Source organism: Hemiscyllium ocellatum, chromosome 16 (assembly GCF_020745735.1).
Source record: "Hemiscyllium ocellatum isolate sHemOce1 chromosome 16, sHemOce1.pat.X.cur, whole genome shotgun sequence".
NCBI classification, from domain to species: domain Eukaryota; kingdom Metazoa; phylum Chordata; class Chondrichthyes; order Orectolobiformes; family Hemiscylliidae; genus Hemiscyllium; species Hemiscyllium ocellatum.
In genome coordinates, this window is record NC_083416.1 from 47,812,044 (window position 1) to 47,831,257 (window position 19,214).

The window sequence follows — 19,214 nt, forward strand, 5'->3', positions numbered from 1 at the left end:
TGTTATCTCATTTCTGAAGGCTTCCCATTTTCCAGCCGTCCCTTTACCTCAAGCATCTGCCCCAGTCAGCTTTCGAAAGTTCTTGCCTAATATCGTCAAAATTGGCCTTTGTCAATTTAGAACTTCAACTTTTAGATCTGGTCTATCCTTTTCCATCACTATTTTAAATCTAATAGAATTATGGTCGTTGGCCCCAAAGTTCTCCTCCACTGACACCTCAGTCACCTGCCCTGCCTTATTTCCCAAGAGTAGGTCAAGTTTTGCACCTTGTCTACTAGGTACATCCACATACTGAATCAGAAAATTGTTTTGTACACACTTAACAAATTCCTCTCCATCTAAACCATTAACATTATGGCAGTCCCAGTCTATGTTTGGAAAGTTAAAATCCCCTACCATAACATCCTATTATTCTTACAGATAGCTGAGATCTCCTTACAAGTTTATTTCTCAATTTCCCTCTGATTATTAGAGGATCTATAATACAATCCCAAAAAGGTGATCATCCCTTTTTTATTTCTCAGTTCCATCCAAATAACTTCCCTGGATGTATTTTTGGGAATATCCTCCCTCAGAACAGCTGTAATGCTATCCCTTATCAAAAATGCCACTCCCCCTCCTCTCTTGCCTCCCTTTCTATCCTTCCTGTAGCATTTGTATCCTGGAACATTAAGCTACTCGTCCTGCCCATCTCTGAGCCATGTTTCTGTAATTGCTATGATATTCCAGTCCCATGTTCCTAACCATGCCCTGAGTTCATCTGCCTTCCCTGTTAGGCCACTTCCATTGAAATAAATGTAGTTTAACTTCTTAGTCCTACCTTGTCCCTTCCTGCCCTGACTATTTGAATGGCTAGAGAGTCCCCTAACACAATTGATCTCTTGGAACCCGACGTACCCCTCGTTGCATTAGAGCCAGTCTCAATACCAGAAGCTTGGCTGTTTGTACTACATTCCCCTGAGAATCCATCACCCCCTACATTTTCCAAAACAGCATCTCTGTTTGAAATGGGTATATCCACAAAAGACTCCTGCACTAGCTGCCTACCTCTCTTACCTTTCCTGGAGTTAACCCATCTATGTGACTGTATCTGAGAATTTTCCCCCTTCCTATAACTGCCATCCATCACATGCTGTTGCAAATTCCTCATTGCTTCTAACTGTCTCTCAACCGATCCATTCCATCTGATAAGATTCACAGCCAACAGCATTTATGGCAGGTATAATCCGCAGTAACCCTTAAACTCTCTTTAAACTCCCACATCTGACAAAAAGTACATATCACTCTATTAAAGGCCATTTTTGCTCCTTCACAATCTACAGATCCAGAAAATAATACTGTCTTATTCCTCTACAAACACTGCCCCAGGTTAAATGAACAGTTATGGCTTATGTTTCTTGATTAAACTTAAAATATATCTTCAAAAGTATATAATCAAGAAAGAACCCACTCTACTCACTACTGCAGATTCTCTTTAGGCCACACTTAAAACAACGATCTACTTATCTGATTCTGTTCTGTGAACTTCGCCCAACAGTTCCTCCAAGATTAGTTATGAATTTCACTGTTTGTTAATTTTCCCAGATGCACTCTGCTGTCCAGCGATACATGAATTCAAACAACAAAGGCAGTAACTGTGCAGGTTCTCTCTCTTTCTCCTGCAGTGACCTTACCATGTGCTTCCTTTGTCTGTTTTTCTCCCTTTTTAAACTGCTATTGTTTTGACTTTTTTTTCCAAAGTTCCAAAACAATGCAACAGCATATAAAACAGTAATTGGTGCTCCTGGAATTCAAGGAAATCACCTCCCGCACCTAAAATACCTCAAAAAGGAGCAGATATTACCAGAAATTTTTCCTGTCCTCCATCAAAGTATTTTTCAATGTATAATTTCAGTTACATCATCCTGTAAAATTTTGCGATAAGTTCTGTGTCTTACAATTGTGTACTCCAGAACCACCTGATGAAGGAGCAGCACTCCGAAAGCTAGTGCTTCCTATTAAACCTGTTGGACTATAACCTGATGTTATGTGATTTTTATAAATATATTTCAAATCAGGGTGGTGAGTGACTTAAAGGAGACCTTGCAAGTGGTGGTGTACCCATGTATCTGCTGCATGTCCTTCTGGGTGGAAATGGTTGTGGGTTTGATAAGTGCAATCGGAGGAACCTTGGTCAAATCTGCAGTGTATCTTGTTGATGGCACACATTGCTGCAATGTTCTGTGTTGAAGGGTGTGGATGTTTGCAATTATGATGGCAGTCATCTGGACTGCTTTATCCTCGATAAAATCTGGTTTTCTGAGTGGTGTTGGAGCTGCACTCATCCAGGCAAATGGGCTGTATTCCATCATTCCCTTGACTTGTGCCTTGTAGGTGCTGAATGGGCTTTGGGGAATCAGAAGATGAGTTATTTGCTGCAGTATTTTTTTGCCTCTATTCTGCTCTTTGGAGCTATTGTACTTAATTGGCTAGTTCATTTCAGTTTCTGGTCAATGGTAACCCTTAGGATATTGATAGTGAGGGATTCAGTGATGGTCATGCCATTGAATGTCAACGGACAGTGTTTAGATTTTCTCAGTGGACATGGTGAAGTCCAGGTCTTAATCTTTCATGAAAATATCTGGATCCACATGTACTTGGGACTGGCAATCAATGTCAGGAAGACCAAAGTTATTGGCCAGGATCGAGAGACTCCATCTTCCATCAACAATGAAAATCTCTCTCTGGAGGCCATCAACAGCTTTACCTACCTTGGGTAAACAATTACTAACAACTTGCCTCTTAATTTTGAAGTTGGCACCAGGGTTACTGAGGCTACATCTGTCACGGTCCATATTAAACTTCTCAACTTTGACAAACAGCGAATTAGTCAAAAATACAAAGTTCTATGTATACCAATAGGTATTCTTGGCACCCTCAACAGTAACAAAGCAAGGACAACTTCTGTAAGCTTAAAGAAAGTGGCTGAATTTCCGTCTCTGTATCCACCCCAACGTGCAGACAGCCCCATTATTTTTACTCACTTGAGTCTGTGGCCACTCCATTGGCTGGTTCTGCAAGCTGAATTGGATGGCAGCCACATGTTTAAAGATATACTCTGTGGCAAGCTACTGTTGGAATGAAACCAGTGACCTAAGAAAGTCTGTCAGTTAGACCTTAAGTTGACTGGGATCAAGTTGGTCCTTGTTGACCAGTGTACTTAGAGTCCAGCAGGAGACGAGTTAAATTGTCAGGTGACGGAAAAGAATGCCCAGTAGAAAGAAGAAATCAGTCTACAGTGGGCCATTTTATTCATTTGAGCCAAGTGCAAAAGGGACTGTACCTCATGAGTTATGATGTGGAGGTGCCAGTGTTGGATTGGGGTGGACAAAGTTAAAAATCACATGACATCAGGTTATAATCCAACAGATTTATTTGGAAGTACTAGCTTTCAGAGCGCTGCTCCTTCATCGGGTAACTAGTGGGGCAAGATCATAGGGCACAGATTTTATAGCAAAAGATCAGTGTCATGCAATGAAAATGATCTATTGAACAATCCTAGACAGCTGGTAAGTCTTTCATCTTTTAGAATGGGTTACATTCTAATGCAGGTTGCAACCTGATGAAGGAGCAGCACTCTGAAAGCTAGTACTTCCAAATAAACCTGTTGGACTATAACCTGATGGCATGTGATTTTTAACTCATGAATTAGCCTTTATAGTTACAGCAGATGAGGATCAATCCAGAAGTGACATACACCTCTGTTGTCATTATTCGCCTTCTGAGATGGACAGATCCTATGGATAGGAATTGCTGATTTGTTATACTTATTTGCTTTTGAGAAGTAAAGAAGACTTCTTTATAAATTGAACATGTCACTCCAGTATGATGGATCATTATTAACAAAATTGAGGCTATCAGAAAAGGAGGGTCATTGTCAACTTGAATTTTATAAACCAGCTGGATGAAAAGAAACCGATATAGTACAGTCAGTGTTGTTTCATACTGGAGAATGCTAGATGGTGGTTTTCACACAAGGTCAATGCTAGAACACTTTTTTTTTCTGCTGTGTTTAAATGACTTAGAATACAGAGTACAATTTTCATAACTTGCCCCAATGGTATGAAACTGGCATAAACAGTAAAGATGATCCTAATTGACTGCAACGAATAGCTAGATATATTGGCAGATGGGTGACAACATTTAATTCAGAAGTATGAGATGATGTATTTTCACAGGAAGGATATGCAGATGTAATATAGATTCAACGTTACAGTTCTAAAGAATGTGCAGTGACAAAAGATGAGAGGTGCATGGGCATTATTCTTTTTTTGTTTGAAGGTGGTTGGACATATTGAGACAGTAATTTAAAGGAGGGAATATTCTGATGGGGAGAAGAGAGTGAGCCAACATGTCCTCAACTTCTGATATCAACAGCATAGCAAGGATGGTTGTTAAGAATCTATTGGCAGATTTTCGGAGCTGGGGAGGACCTTGAAGGCAGTAATCTTTGGATGGATCCATGTGCCACATGCTGACAAGAATAGTAATAAGGAGGGGAAGATCTGTCATTTGAAGCATGGTGCAGGAGGGAGAGCTTCAGAATAATTGAGCATCTAAACCAGTTCTAGGACAGAAGTCACCTCTTCAATAGGCACCTCAACAGGACTGATGCTAATGTCCTTGGTGGGGAGGTTTGCTATTGTGGTTTGAAAGGTGTAAACTAAGTTGGCATAAGATGAGCACCAGCACATTGAAGTAGAAAAGAAGAATAAGGAGCACAGATTAAAGTGATTGGAGAGTATTTGAGAAGAGAATAGTTTCATGCTAGTTAGAAGTAGGCAAAGACTGACTGTGGAGAGTGCAAAGTGTACTGAGAAGTTTGGTAAGCTACACACTGAAATAACATTGTGAAAATATGATAAAGTGGCAGCTACTGAAAATTAGGATATTGTTACTTGATTTCTAAAATTATATTCAGGATAATTGCCTTAATCAGTATGTTCTTGACTCAAGAAGGAAGAAGGCATAACTTGGTCTGGTGCTGGAGAAAGAGTTGTGAGTGTGAGCCCAAATAGGACTGGAAGAAGGAATGTACCACATACACATGGAGGTATGCATAGGCGCATCTTTTGACTTACAGAAAGTGTGACGAGCTAACAATTGTTCAAAGTGAGAACAAGCTCAGCCAGGTGAAACAGGATGATGGTGGATGTGGACTGTTCAGGCCTCTTTTCAAGGTGTGTTAAGTTTAATTTGAAGAGTGATGGAGGGACTAAAGAGTATAATTTGGAAAAACACTGAATATTATACAGCTACTTATCCAGATATAAATATATGTTAACATGTTAATATTAAAATGAAAATTGCTATACATTGTAATGGTATTTTTGTCACATAACTAACTCATCATAAAATTTATCAAAATGGCATTTTTAACGTTTGGCTATTTGAACACCTCTCCTATGCAATAATGAACAATACTCCTTTAATTATATTCTTTGTATATTCTTATTTTATTCATTTATCTTGAAATACATATTTTTACATTTGTTATCAGCAGTGCCAAATCCTCACCTGCACGAACTGCGGAGCTGAATGAAGATGAGAAGGATCAGGCCCCGATTACTATGAATACTTTACATATGATGAAAGCCTTCAAAGTTATGAATGAGCTACGAAGGTAATGCTTTAAAAATACTTTTCCTTCCCTGTTTTTGAATCACTTCTTATCAATCTCTACTTTTTTCTCTCCTCCCCCATCTCTGATCACCACCCTATCATTTTCAGGGAAAGGAGGCTAACTAAGTGGTTCCCATAGTCATACAGTATGTAAACATGCCAACTGCGTAGGTTATCTCTGTGTAATTGATGATATACTTTATTTTTCTCTTTTTAAAAAAAAATTAAATAATCCCAGACTGTTAATTTAGTGTTTGGCTGGTCCACATTGAATGAAATAGATGATTAAAAAAACCTGTGAAGTAATTCAGTTACTATGGATATTTTACACAGCTATTGTCTTCAGAAAGTAAATGTATGGATGGATGCAGTCTACAAGGGAATATCTTCCACCAGTAATAGTGCTCCTCTGAATAATTAATTTCTATTTAAGCAGTACATTTGGTCTTTGTGAGTGAACTGGTGGTTTTCTAGCATTCTGAGTCAGAAGTAGCCACCAGTGAGATTTTTTAAATTCTGCAAACCTTTGATTTGTGCATTTTCGTTCTACATCATCCTTCAAGATGAGTTGTCATTTTCCATGATCTCAGACTATTTTTACTAACCTTAACATTAGCTTTTGATGGGGTGCCCTGGAAGAAGCTTATTGACCATAGCATAATTCTTCTTTAAAAACCAACAGAGCAATATATCAGATTTTGTTTCAGACTTAAAACTATTTCACTAGATAATTAAACACTAAATACAAAATGAACAAAAAGCAGAGATTCCAACATTTATGTTTGTGGTAGAAATTATGACTTCTCTTCAACTGAAAAATACAATGTAACCTTGGAATCAACATTTAGTTTCAACTAGCTCTTGAAAATTTCAAATTAATTCTCCCTTGATTTCAACAATGCAGCTTCCTCATGTACTGAAACAGTTGCATGAGTTTCTTGGATTTGTATCATTGATTTCCTTACAAATTGAGTTGTCACATAAACAATGCTATGTGAATGATTCAACGCTCATGCTTAAATTGTGTGGCTTGATTTTTTTCCTGGATCTTGTACTAGAGATAATCTGACAAGACCTCACAATATTTCTCTTGATTTGGTCTGAGTTCAGTTATGTTAATTGGCAGGCTTTTGTATTGATTTGGACTGAATTTGGAGTTTTGTTCTGGGATTTAAGAGATCTCGTTAAATAGTTTGATCCAAAACTAGCTAAATATCCAATTTAGTGTCTAAAATATCTAAAGCACACATCATTCAGGATGAGGCTCTGCTCTGAAAATCTGCTGTTTGTTTTATTTTAAGTAATTGTTGTATTTCAAATGGTATGTTCCACTAATTTCTGGATTGTTAGGTTTGACGTATTACTGAGGTAAAAGAGTTTGTTCATGCAGTACTTTGATCCACAGCGTAGTTTCCCTGGTCAATTCATTTTACATACCAAATTATTTTAGATGTTTTATTTCAAAATATAAAGGTGCTATTATCTGAGAAAAAGCTACGGAGGAAATAGGAACAGCAGTAGGCTGTTTGGTCTCTTGCCCATGCTCTGCCATTCAACTGGATTATTGCCGGTGTTCTATGGCAAAACCATTTTTCTGATAGACTCCATTTCCCTTGATGTCTTCAATATTATCAATCTCTGTGTTTGATGTATTCAAATGACTGAATCTCCGTAGTCCTGAGGTTGAGAATTCCGAAGATTCTCCAGCCTCTGAATGTAGACATTCCCCCTTATCTCGGTTTATGTGGGTTACTTCTTATCCTAAGACACTGACCCCAGCCTGAAGAAGCATCCTTTCTGAATCTATACTGCCAAGTTCTGCAAGAATTTTGATGTTTTGTTATCATTGCTCATTCTTCTGAGTCTCTAAAGACTACACGTCCTCCTCAATCTCTCCTCATAGGAGGTTTCTGCCATCTTACCGGTCAGTCTGTTGAACCATCATTAAAACCTTCTGTGGCAACTTTATCTTTCCTTGGGTAAGGAATCTAAAACCTGAGTCAGACTGATAAAGTAATGATTTTGCAAGTAAGTACTTTGTTATCTCTGGTGTTATTGTAGTTTACTATGGTTGGCAAATGACAATCTTTGTTTTTCTCTTTTCATCATGTTTAAACTGGATGGTTTTCAATGCAGTCATGTTTGACCTATTGCATCATGTTTCAGTTAATCTGCACCAGTACTTATTTGCATTGTTTCATTTTAAACTACTTGATGTTCAAATTTACCACCAAGGTTGTAAGCATTGGAATTCCCTTCTTTTTAATGCAGCCCTAGAAACCTGCCTCTTCTGAGAATACTTAACCACCTATCCTAATACTTCCATATTAGGCTTGGTGTCAAAATTTGTTTGATAAAGCTCCTGTAATATGATGTCTGACATTTTTAAAGTTCTAATAAATGCAAGTTATTGTATTCAATTCAGCCTTTTCAGCTTGTTAAGCAATGCCTTATTTATTTTGATTTATACTGGCTCTTGATCTCATTTAGGAGTCCTTCGTGCAGTCAGCATATAAATTGTGGAAACATGGACCCAGCGTAATTGATGACCTGGCCCATAGTTAGAATTCTGTGAGCAGTTTTTGCTGTTTCACTTTCTCCCATGCATCCAATTCAGCTTGCAAACGTGCCAAAATGGAGCAAGTGTGTACTTAAGAAACTCATCTCTTTTGAGCCATTTTGGCTGTGCTCCTAATACCTGCTTTGCTTTGATGATGTTTGTTTTGATTATGCTTGGATGAAGACAGAATTTTTCAACATTTTTTCAAAACACCTTGTTTACAAACAAGTTGTTGACTTTAATTATGGTACGTTTTGATCTCTCAAGCAATGCTTTCTGCCTGACTGTCAAATTATTCAATTCTGACGTTGACAAAATTATGAACAGATCTTAGTGAAGCAATTTTTTAAAAAAATGACCAATTAAGTATCAAAGATTTGCAGATAGTATTGCTCTGTATCACTGTTAAGCTCACTAATTAAAACTCAGCTCAATGTTTAATTGGCCATCAGCCACTTCAGAAATGGCATTAACCCACCATTGCAGTTCTGACTTGGTCTGAGCAGTTCTTCATTTCTTGTTAACTGCTGCATTGTACGGTCCATAGATATCAGTCAAAAACAACTATTTTAAATCTTTAAATACAAGTCAGAGTTGCACAGAAAGAAGTAGTGCCTACTGGTACTTTAATCACTGGTTAATGACCCCATATATATAACAACTCCAGTATATATTGCTTAACGATACAAGGAACAGTACCAAATTGAAGAATATGTAGACTATATCCCATACAAGAAAACAGATGACTGATAATGGAAGTATATCAGATGTGATGTAGAGTAGATGGTCAGATATACACCAGTGACTTAAGTTGATATACTTTACACAAAATTGCATTGTTTTTGTAAATATGCTACATTTTAACAGTATTGGAAATGGAGGATAGCCCCTTCTGCACTTATGCAGCTTACCCTTAGTCAAATCTACTTAATCATAGTTTAATGCAAAAGGATGCATCATGTATAAGATTTCTACCGTCCTCTCCCAATTTTCTGTCACCATCATCAGCATAAACATTGATGCAACACTTTTTTTTAAGATAACTATCACAAAGCATTTAAATTAAAAAATGCATTTAATGTAAAATAGCTAGGGAAGCTGATCAAAATTGTGTTCGAAAAAAAACTGAGGATGTTTTTGAAAATAAGAACTTGTGTATCAAGATGAAAGAAATTTAGTGCAAATGTTTCAGAAAACTGAAACAAATGGTTGAACCATTGTGAAACAATGGCGAACCGTCAATGCTAGAGTGCGATGAGAAGACATCATGCTGAGGCATGAGAGGTCTACAATGTAAATGCAAAATATCTTGGATGCTAACAATCTGAAATGAAAGCAGAAAATGCCTGGAAAAATATCAACAGATCTTTCAGCATCTGTGGAAAGAGAAATGAAACTAATATTTTTGAGTTTCATATGACGTGGATATCCCAGATTTTGACCCCCTGGCAAAGTTGACTGTTGATAAAAATGAGTGGACAGCAAAGCCATGGAAATATTTGTAAGTGCATGCAGGGATTTTCAACTCTGTATTGGTGGATCGAAAATCAATTGACGTCAGCAAAGATGAATGCTTGGTAAAGGGGTCTTTGAATAGGATAGGATGTTGGTGGAAATAAGAATAAACCCTTCAGTGCGTCATGAAGAGATGGGTGTGAAAGGTAATGATGATGGATAAGATATGGCATTAGAAACTGGCAAGATTTGTCAGTCCATTCAAGTAATATACCAGCTAATTTAGCTTGAGACCACGGAAGCAGATGCTTGATGTTCATCTACAGAAAGTTCTGCCTTATCCATAGCTTCATATCAGAGAATCTGAAACATTTGTGGTTATGTAGGAAGAAAGCTGAGTTTTCTCATCCTGCTGTTTGCATTCAGTGCATCAGTGTATGAATAAGGGAAGGAGTGGTTGGGTGGGGATCAAAGTTAATCCCTTATGTTCTTAAACTAACCTTTTGGTGTTTGAGGGGTAAGTAATTCTATTTGGATAAATGTGTGTAAACAACAGGGATGTTTCTACAGGTGGACCACAGTGGAGATGTATGGAAGGAATGTGCAATACTTGGTATAGGAGGAAAAGCAGGATTAATGTGCTATGGTTGCTGCTGCAAGTATTCTGTGGTAGGTCTGTTAAAGCATTCTGTGCTATGGAAGACACACTAACCAGATGGAATAGGCTTGGACTGGAATGTTTGGAAGAGATGAGCAGAGTATTAAATGATGAAAGCCTGCTTAGGACCTTTTGGAGAGGAGAGACAGATTACATAGGATAGGTTTTGCTATTTCAAAATTTAGTTCACATATTGCAATTTAGAAATTGTGAGTAGTTACTTTGGTTCTTTGATATATAGGAATATATTGACAATTGTTGAATTGTACAACATGCAGTAAAGTTTAAAAAAAGGTTTAATTGCACTTCCATGGAATTGCAGTATTTGTCTGTATAGTTGTGGTTTTCTAGTCTGACATATACGGAGTGCAATTAGCTTTCACGAGAATAATCCTCTGAGTGGTGGAATAATTCTATGAAGAGAGATTAAGGAGACCAGAGTTATGTTTTCTAGAGTCTTTTAAAAAAGTGAAGTAATTTCATTAAAACTTAATTATTTTCTCCAAAGTGTGATGGAACAGAGGGGCTGAGCCTGGGACTTGTCTGCTCCTTTCAGCTTTCATTCTCTTTTATTTTCTTCTTCTTTTGCTACTTTCGCTCTTTTCTTTTTTTTTCAAAGCCTGGAAAGTGGCAGGTGAAGGAGAAGATCTCTGACAGTGGCAGCAAAGCCAGGGCGAGCCGGACACGGCCCCACTCTAGCCCGGGATTGCCTGTCAAGTGAGAAGTAAATCCTAGGCTAGGCCGAGTTCCAGGTCTGCACCTAAAGGAGAAGAAAGATGGTCTCAGCCCTGTGTGCTGGCGTTGTTCCCGTGTGGAGGTGGTCTTCATCTTTGTCCAGTTATTCCTCGGCCCGGCACGCAGTCTCATTCAGGATTAGTGGTCTTGGCCTGGCATGATGGTTGTCTTTGGTGGAGGCTTCTGGCCCAGTATTTCAGCAGCCTAGTGTGGCAGTCTGTCCCAGCTGTGTCTTCAGGGTATTCTATCATTCCTAAATCAGCTTTCTCTGAGCCCAGGATCTGTTAATTGAACTGTGATGACCTTTTGCCTTAATTTTACTTTTTTTTATTAATATGCATGACTTATGTCATTGAATTCGGCACCTTGGTAGAGCGACTTATAAGCTTTTCACTGTATTTTTCATGTAAGGTACACATGACCATAAATTTCTATTCTATTGAATTCTAAAGCATACATTGCTGATAAGAGTTTTGTCAGAATAAATGTTTCCCTGGCTGGGAGTGTGGATCAAGGAGACATTGTCTCAGAATAAAACGTAGGCCATAACATTGAAATAAGGAGGAATTTCTTCATTCAGACAATGGTGAATTCTAGCATTCTCTCCTCAGAAGACTGTGGAGGCTCAGTCATTGTGCATATTCAAAACAGACTTTGATAGGATTAACGGATAGCGTGGAAAAAGTGTTATGGTCAAATTTCAGCCATGATTAAGTTAATTAGGGATTGAAACACTTATTATGTCTCTAATTTCCTGTGAGCAATATTGAACATAACCACCATCTCAATTTAATTTCTCCCTCTTGTCTTGATATCTTCTTTGTCTTTGCACAGTGCAAAAATAAGAACTGTGTAAGGAAATTGCCTGTCAAAAGTTAGGAAAAGCAGATCATTTGTTGCTATTTTCCCTCCTGTGCCACCTGCTCTGTGCTGACTGGATGTGTCTTTGCTTGTATTTAACTCTGATTATTATTCTTCTGAAACAGAACTCTGATCTTAATTCCAGTAGCCTTGTTTCTATCGCAATCCGTTATATAAACATGAATTCTAACAGATTATTTGGTGAACTTGCAGTAAAAGCACACTGTGTGATGTGACCATTGTTGCTGAGGATGTGGAAATTGAAGCACATCGTATTGTCCTGGCAGCCTGCAGTCCTTATTTCTGTGCCATGTTTACAGGTACTCATTTGTTTTTGTTTGTCATTATTAATACTTTCTCAATTTTGTGGAGATTTTGCTAAAATATTCTAGAATCTGCTTTTACAGCAGAGGGAGGCAGCTGCTTGTTAATTCCTCAGTGACACTGCATTTTATTTCTGTGGATCGTGGTTATTATAACCTTGGAATAAATAGGGCTTGTTAACTACAGTAATGAAAAATAATGCTCTAGATTTAGCCAGCTGCAACATAACCTGAAATTATGCTGGGCAAGGGGCTTTGGTTGAAGACTATCAACTGGCATTTACTACTTTGAATCAATGTCTATTTACTTGGACTGATGAAAACACGGTAGAGTTAGTTGTAGTGTCTCACGTTATCAAACACTTGATCGAGAGATCTGATGGTGGATATGAATAATGCAACTTGTGGGAAGTACTAGAGCTCATTGGCTTCAGTGAAGTCATAAATAGCAAATACTTGATGCCTTAAGAGAAGGCGAAGTGAAAATTTATAAAGAAATAGGCACACAGTCCCACACATTCTTCTATACTTATGAATCTCAGATCTAGACATGCCAATGAGAGAAGTGCTGATTGAAAGCTTGGAACTTCTCAATGGAACGGAGAGAAAATGTGTTATTCCATGATCTACCAATGAATTTCTAGCTCGGTTGAGAAGCTGTAATGACAGATATCAAGGCCCAGATGTTTAAGATTTTATTTTATTTTCTCCTGTCCTAAATGTCACTGTCTTCTCCTGGAAAATTGTTTCAAAAGTACTGACAATCTTTACTTTGTACAAGTAGTCATTCTGATAATTTTAAGCTGACAAGGGGAGTGTGGACAGCAACACTGTGAGGTCTCACATTCATGATTCATTATGCAAGTGATTTCCACCATACTCCCATTTTTTGCATTAATGAGATCCAGCTGTGAAATCCTTGTCATCTTCACAACTGAGATGAATTAATTTAGAATTGTGTGGCAGGGTCAAAAACTGCTCCTGTTCTGGTTGATCACACTCCAATGTCCATGATCCCTGAAAACTCTACTCTAGTATTTATTCTCAGGGGCAAGTCCAGTTTTTGATGGCAGCTAACTTGAAGATAAATACTGCTCCTAGATTTTCCCTCAGCTCTAATCTTCCTCAGTTGCATCAAACAATATTAGTTCTGGCTTTTCAAATACTGCTGCATTGAAGTATTAATGCTCACCGGTTTCTTTGGAGTCCACTTTTATATGCAGCCCTTGATATTCCCATTTTCCCAGGATGACTACTGAGTCCCTTGCTCCAACCACAAATGCAAATTTGGAGCAGAAGTGGCCCATTCAACCCTTCAAGCATTCTCTTTTGCTAACCCATTCGTGGCTGATGTGCTTGTGTTCGGAATTTCACATTCCCATCTATCCACAACAACCTTTCATTCCCTTGCTTAACAGAATCGATCTAGCTCTGCCTTAAGTGTTTCATGACTTCTCGTTCAACACTTTGAGGTGGAGTTGCAATATTGCACAATCCTTTGAGGGAAAAAGAAAATTGCCTCATTTTTGTCCTAAAAGGTCATGCACTAAAATCTCTAGATCCTTCTGCACTTGTTCTCTGTTTAAATAATACTTTGCTCTTTTATTCTTACTGCTGAAATGAACAAATTTCCAGCATCATAACCTTATTATAATCCATCTGCCAGATTTTGGTCCACGAACCTAAACTGTTGTCATTAGCCTGCATCCTTGTTATGTTATCCTCACAAATTCTTTTACCTTTTTTTTTACATATTCCAGGGTTTTCCTCTTGTGTTCATTCTCACAGAGCTATGCAACTTCTGTTGATTTGGTCCCTGCAGGAAAGCTAAAAAGCAGCCCACCTAACACAGATTCTGCCTTGGTCTGTGTCTGTTTCTCCAACAATGTCCCCGAACTGCTTTTTCAGTGAACCAAACTGTCTGAGTGAGCTATTGAAACACTTGGAATAAGCTGTATCCCATTGCAAATTTGCTGCAGTGAGGAAAATCCCCACTTCCAACTGAAGTATATTTTTTCACTTTGTAAAGTCTCTAAGCACACATATATTGAGATCCAATTGGGTCTTGTGTCACCTAGCAATTCTACATTTAGATTGTGGGCTAATTGCTAATGCCAGTACTGATGTTCCAAGACTAGGTATGAATAAATGCTGAAGTAACAGGTAAATTAATCTTTGGTAAGAATTTCTTGTTATATACCTAAATTCACAAAAAAGGTTTTGTTTTTGTGTGTTTCATGGTGATAATTTGTGCAGTAATTAGTTAATGCAATTTTTCTGAATTAAAGCATTGTAAACTTTACAATATTACTCAAGGATTTCAGATTTTGAGGTAAGGGTTGTATTAGGCATTTAATTTGCTGTCTCAACACTGCTGCACTGTTAATAGGCTGACAAAATCAAGGAAACATTGCCTATATTTTTTATGACCCAGAGTCCTTAGTCTCAGTTGGGTCTAGTTTACCCCTGCTGCTCTTGGATACCCAGTTGTGTTTGGCTTGACAGCAACAATGTCTAAGGTCTTTAGCTTGGTCTCCCGCCAAGGCATTTCCTCTTGAATATTAAGCTACGTTGTATACCTGACTGTTTTGAAGATCCTGATGCAGTGATGAGTTGATCTGAGTTGAGTGACAGAGAGGTTATTATAATGGCTATCCATTTTGGAATCTGAAAGTCTTTACAAACAGTCAGGATTTCCAAAGCTACCTGATACTTCCATGACATGTTCTGGAAAATGGATTGATGGATGAGTGTAGTTTTAATGCTTTTTGACCTTTTTTGTCCTGTTTTACAAGTGAATTAATATTTTGAATTACCAGAAGATGGCAAGTATGAACTAGTATCCCCAGGAGAAGAGAAGGTTCCAAACACTTCAAAGCCTTTGTAATATGAATTATTTTATATGTTATACATTACAATTTATGATTTGAGAATATTTTGAACTGGATAGCAATAGATTAATTTGTCAGTAGTTAGCTGAAAGATTTATGGGTATCCTAATATATGCCTTGAAATTGAGCATTTTGTTCTGCCAGGCTGACAGCAGATCCACTACACTTCCATCCACCTCATCTACTGTGTCCATTGCGCTCAATGTGTTCTCCTGTACATCGGGGAGACAGGACGCAAACTCGTAGAACATTTCATCTCTGGGACACATGCACCAAACAACCCCAACACCCTGTGGCGGACACTTCAACTCCTCCTCCCACTCTCCCAAGAACGTGCAAGTCCTGGACCACCTCCATCAGCAAATCAAAGCCTGCCCTACCTATCCAACTTCCTTCTCATCTACCCTGTCCACCCTCCCCACCAACCAATCATAATTACCCCTAACATGCATCACCTATTGCCTTGCCAGCTACCTTTCTCCTCCTCTTCCACCCCCCCCCCCCCCCTAAATTAATCTGTCAACCACTCTTTTATCCTCCACCTTCCTGATGAAGGGATTATGCCTGAGACATCGACTCTCCTCCTCGAATGCTGTCTGACCTGCTGTGCTTTTCCAGCACCATATTTTTCAACCCCTCCCCTCTTCTGACTGCAAAGGCAATGGCTTGGTCAGCAGATTCCCATACCACTTTTGAAACACCAGGGGCCAGAACTTCCAGCATCAAGAGTGGTGATGTATTGAGCTTAAATTTTGTGTGTGTGTGTGTGTGTGTGTGTGTGTGTGCGCGCGCGCGCGTGCACACGCGCGCGCTGGTATAGGTATGTGTTAATTACCCTAACGCAACCTAGAGTTATTAATCTTTTCAAACTCTGGTTTAACTAGGGGATTAGCAATGTAACCCATGCTGCTTGCTCCACACATCCAGCCCACCAGCCTGACTGCACACTCCTTTGACTTAGATCCCTGCTTGATGCCACAGCTACCAGCCATGCACCTCACCATACCTCTAAGGCTTCGTTATTTTGGCTCAGAAGTCTTAGCACACAAAAGAGTGGGTAGGTAAAAGGTGCTTCCCTCCATTCTTGAAGAGAGGAGTTCTATCTGTTACTCTTCTGTCTGACAGAACCTTTCAGGAATGTAGTGAATATTTCATAGTCACATTGGAAACACAGAACAGAAACAGACCATTTGGCTTAATCCATATATTCCAGCTTTTACACTCCGACTGATTCTCCTCCCTTCCTTCCCCATGTAGGTCTATTAGCATAACCTTCTATTCCCTTTAGTCGCATGCTTGCCCGAGACATTGCTTAAATGCAGCGATAAAATTTGCCTCAATCTCTTGCTGTAGTAGCAACTTGGCACCACACAGATGACTTAAGTCAAAAAAAACATTATTCTGAATTATTGATGTGATTTCTTTTAGTACTCTCTGCAGTCAGCTCCAGTGACTGGGACATTCCTGTTGTTTGGAAGATCTGACCGTGTGCTTCCTTTTTCTCCTGCATCTCCACTGGACTCTTGTAGATCCATCACATCTGAAGTTTTTAAAATTGATGCTATTCCATGGAATGAATTATTTTGATCAATATGGCAATGTCTTTTTTTAAAAAGAACAAACCATTATCTGGGATTTAATTAGAGATGAATAGAATTAAAAAATATAGAAATTATGCTAAATTTGTGTAAAACTTTAATTAGACTGTATTTGGAGCAGTTCTATGTTGCTATCTCATTGGAAGGACATAGAAGTATCAGACAGGAAGTATAAAAGACTACAGGCATTATACAAAACTGGAAAGATATACCTATCTGGAAAGGGTCAAATGCAGAATAAATCTTTTCTTGCCTAAGGTGAACTATAGAGAACTAAAATTCTGAAAATATTTATAAGCATAATAAACGCAGTGCTTTCATTTGTCAGGAGCTGGAGGCCATCAAAATAAGATAGTCACAAGAAATCACATCAATAGTTCAGAATAGTTTTTTTTTAACTTAGTCATCTGAGTGGTGTCACGTTGCTACTTACAGTGAGAGATTGAGGCAAATTTTATTGCTGCATTAAAGCGATGTCTAGAGTAAGCATGCGACTAATGGGAATAGAAGGTTAATGCTCATAGACCTACATGAGGAAGGATGGGAGGAGAATCAGTTGGAGTGTAAAAGCTGGAATATATGGATTAAGCCAAATGGTCTGTTTCTGTGCTGTGTTTCCAATGTGACTATGAAATATTAACGACATTCCTAAAAGGTTCTGTCAGACAGAAGAATAACAGATAGATAGAATCCCTCTCTTCAAGAATGGAGGGAGGCAGAAAACAGGAAGCTATAAGCCACTTCGCGCGACATCTATAGTGGGGAATTTATTGGAACTGATTATTAGAGAGGTAATTTCTAGGTACTTAGGAAAAACTATGGCAGTCAGGAAGAGTCAGCACGGTTTTATGAAATGGAAGCCATATTTCAGTAATTTATGAGATTTCCTTTGAATATGTAACATACTCTGTGGATAAAGCAGAACCTGTCACTGTACTCCATTGGATTTCCAGAAACCTTTTGATGTGGTACCTCGTCAAAAGCCTGTTACGGAAAATAAAAGTTCATGGTGTATTAGCTTGTATAAGAGAAACACTGGCTCGTTGGTAGAAAACAGTATACAACATAGGATCTTGCCTGATTGGCAGGATGTGACAAGTAGAGTCCTGCTGAGATCTGTATCAAGGTCTCAACATTTTGGACTTTACAGAATGACTTAGATGAGGGCAGCAGCTGCATGTGGCTAAATTTGCGGATGATGCAAAGATAAGCGAGAAGGAGATGGGAAGCAGGTTGAGTAAGAGAACGGAAATCTGGCCAATGAAATATAATGTGGGGAAAATATGAAGCTGTTCACTTTGGCAGGAAGAATGAAAAAGCAGAGTCTTATGAGGATAGCTTAGACCGGCTCATTCCACAAGACTATAGAAGAATGTGGAGTGACTTGATTGAAGTTTGTAAGGACCTGAATAGCTTTGATGAAATGGATGTGGAAAAGGTCTTTCCTCTTTAATCCAGAATTAGGGAACGTTGGTTGAAAATTGAGGGTCAACCTTTTATGAGAGGTGATGTAATTTATTTTTCCTCGATTAGAGTTTTGCGAGTATGTTACATTGCTATAGAAGGTGGGGGTTATTGAATTCTTTTATGGCAGAGGTAGGTAGGTTCTTGTTAGTCTTTGATTTCTTTGCCTATGAGGTTAAATGGAAAAGTGTAATTTGAAACACAAACTGATCACACAAACATTGTTTTGCCATAGAGCAGGCTCAACTGTCCAAATGGCCTATTTGAGATCCTGTTTCCTTTGTTTCTAAATTCATCAAATAGGAGATGGAGTTGCTGTGGACTTGAACTTTCTTGTGTATTTGTGGAAGTCTTGCTCAAATTAATTCAAGTTATATCACCTTCAGCAAAAATACCACTCCAATTGTTTGAGTCTTGGAGCATGCAATGATTTAAAGTATGTGATAAACAGCTTTGCCTCTGCAAAGAACGTAATTGTTTTTTGTTTTACAGGAGACATGGCTGAAAGTAAAGCAAAGAAAGTCGAGATAAAGGACATAGATGGACACACACTAAGTAAACTAATTGATTATATATACACTGCTGAAGTAGAAGTCAATGAAGAGAATGTGCAGGTAATGTACACCCACAGGGCACTACTGAAGACCCAGAAAGGGATGTTCCATTCAATAGTATAACATTCTCTCCTGGAATGGAAAATTTACAAACTTAAACATTTTGACCTGAGTTTTTGCATCTGAGTTAGGAGTGTCTTTGCGTGTCTTTTCTGGGGAGGGAGGAGGTTGGTTTTGGATTTTAGAGTTTCACGGCAGGCAACCTCCTAAGGAGCGCTGAGGCTTTCCAGTTTGAAGGTGGGTCAGACGATGACCTACTTCGATGCATCAGCATTTGTCAAAACTATGAAATTTTACAATAAAACTAAATATTACTTCAGCTCCTAACCGTTCACACCTCTTTGTTCCCTCTACTTGCAAACATAATCATCCATGCCAACTTATACTCCACCTA

General features: G+C 38.5%; 1 protein-coding gene across 5 annotated transcripts in view; it reads left to right on the forward strand.

Annotated features, from left to right (window-relative positions):
* LOC132823413 (kelch-like protein 3) overlaps window positions 1-19,214 on the forward strand; it is a 124,592-nt gene that overhangs the window by 16,815 nt on the left and 88,563 nt on the right. For 3 of the 5 annotated variants that reach the window (XM_060837223.1, XM_060837225.1, XM_060837226.1), the window contains exons 2-4: window positions 5,540-5,662; window positions 12,144-12,250; window positions 18,699-18,820. In XM_060837223.1, the coding sequence (XP_060693206.1) occupies window positions 5,540-5,662; window positions 12,144-12,250; window positions 18,699-18,820 (352 nt within the window). Of the gene's footprint in view, window positions 1-5,539; window positions 5,663-12,143; window positions 12,251-18,698; window positions 18,821-19,214 lie in introns of those variants that run through there. The other 2 variants (XM_060837224.1, XM_060837227.1) reach the window with 2 other exon arrangements.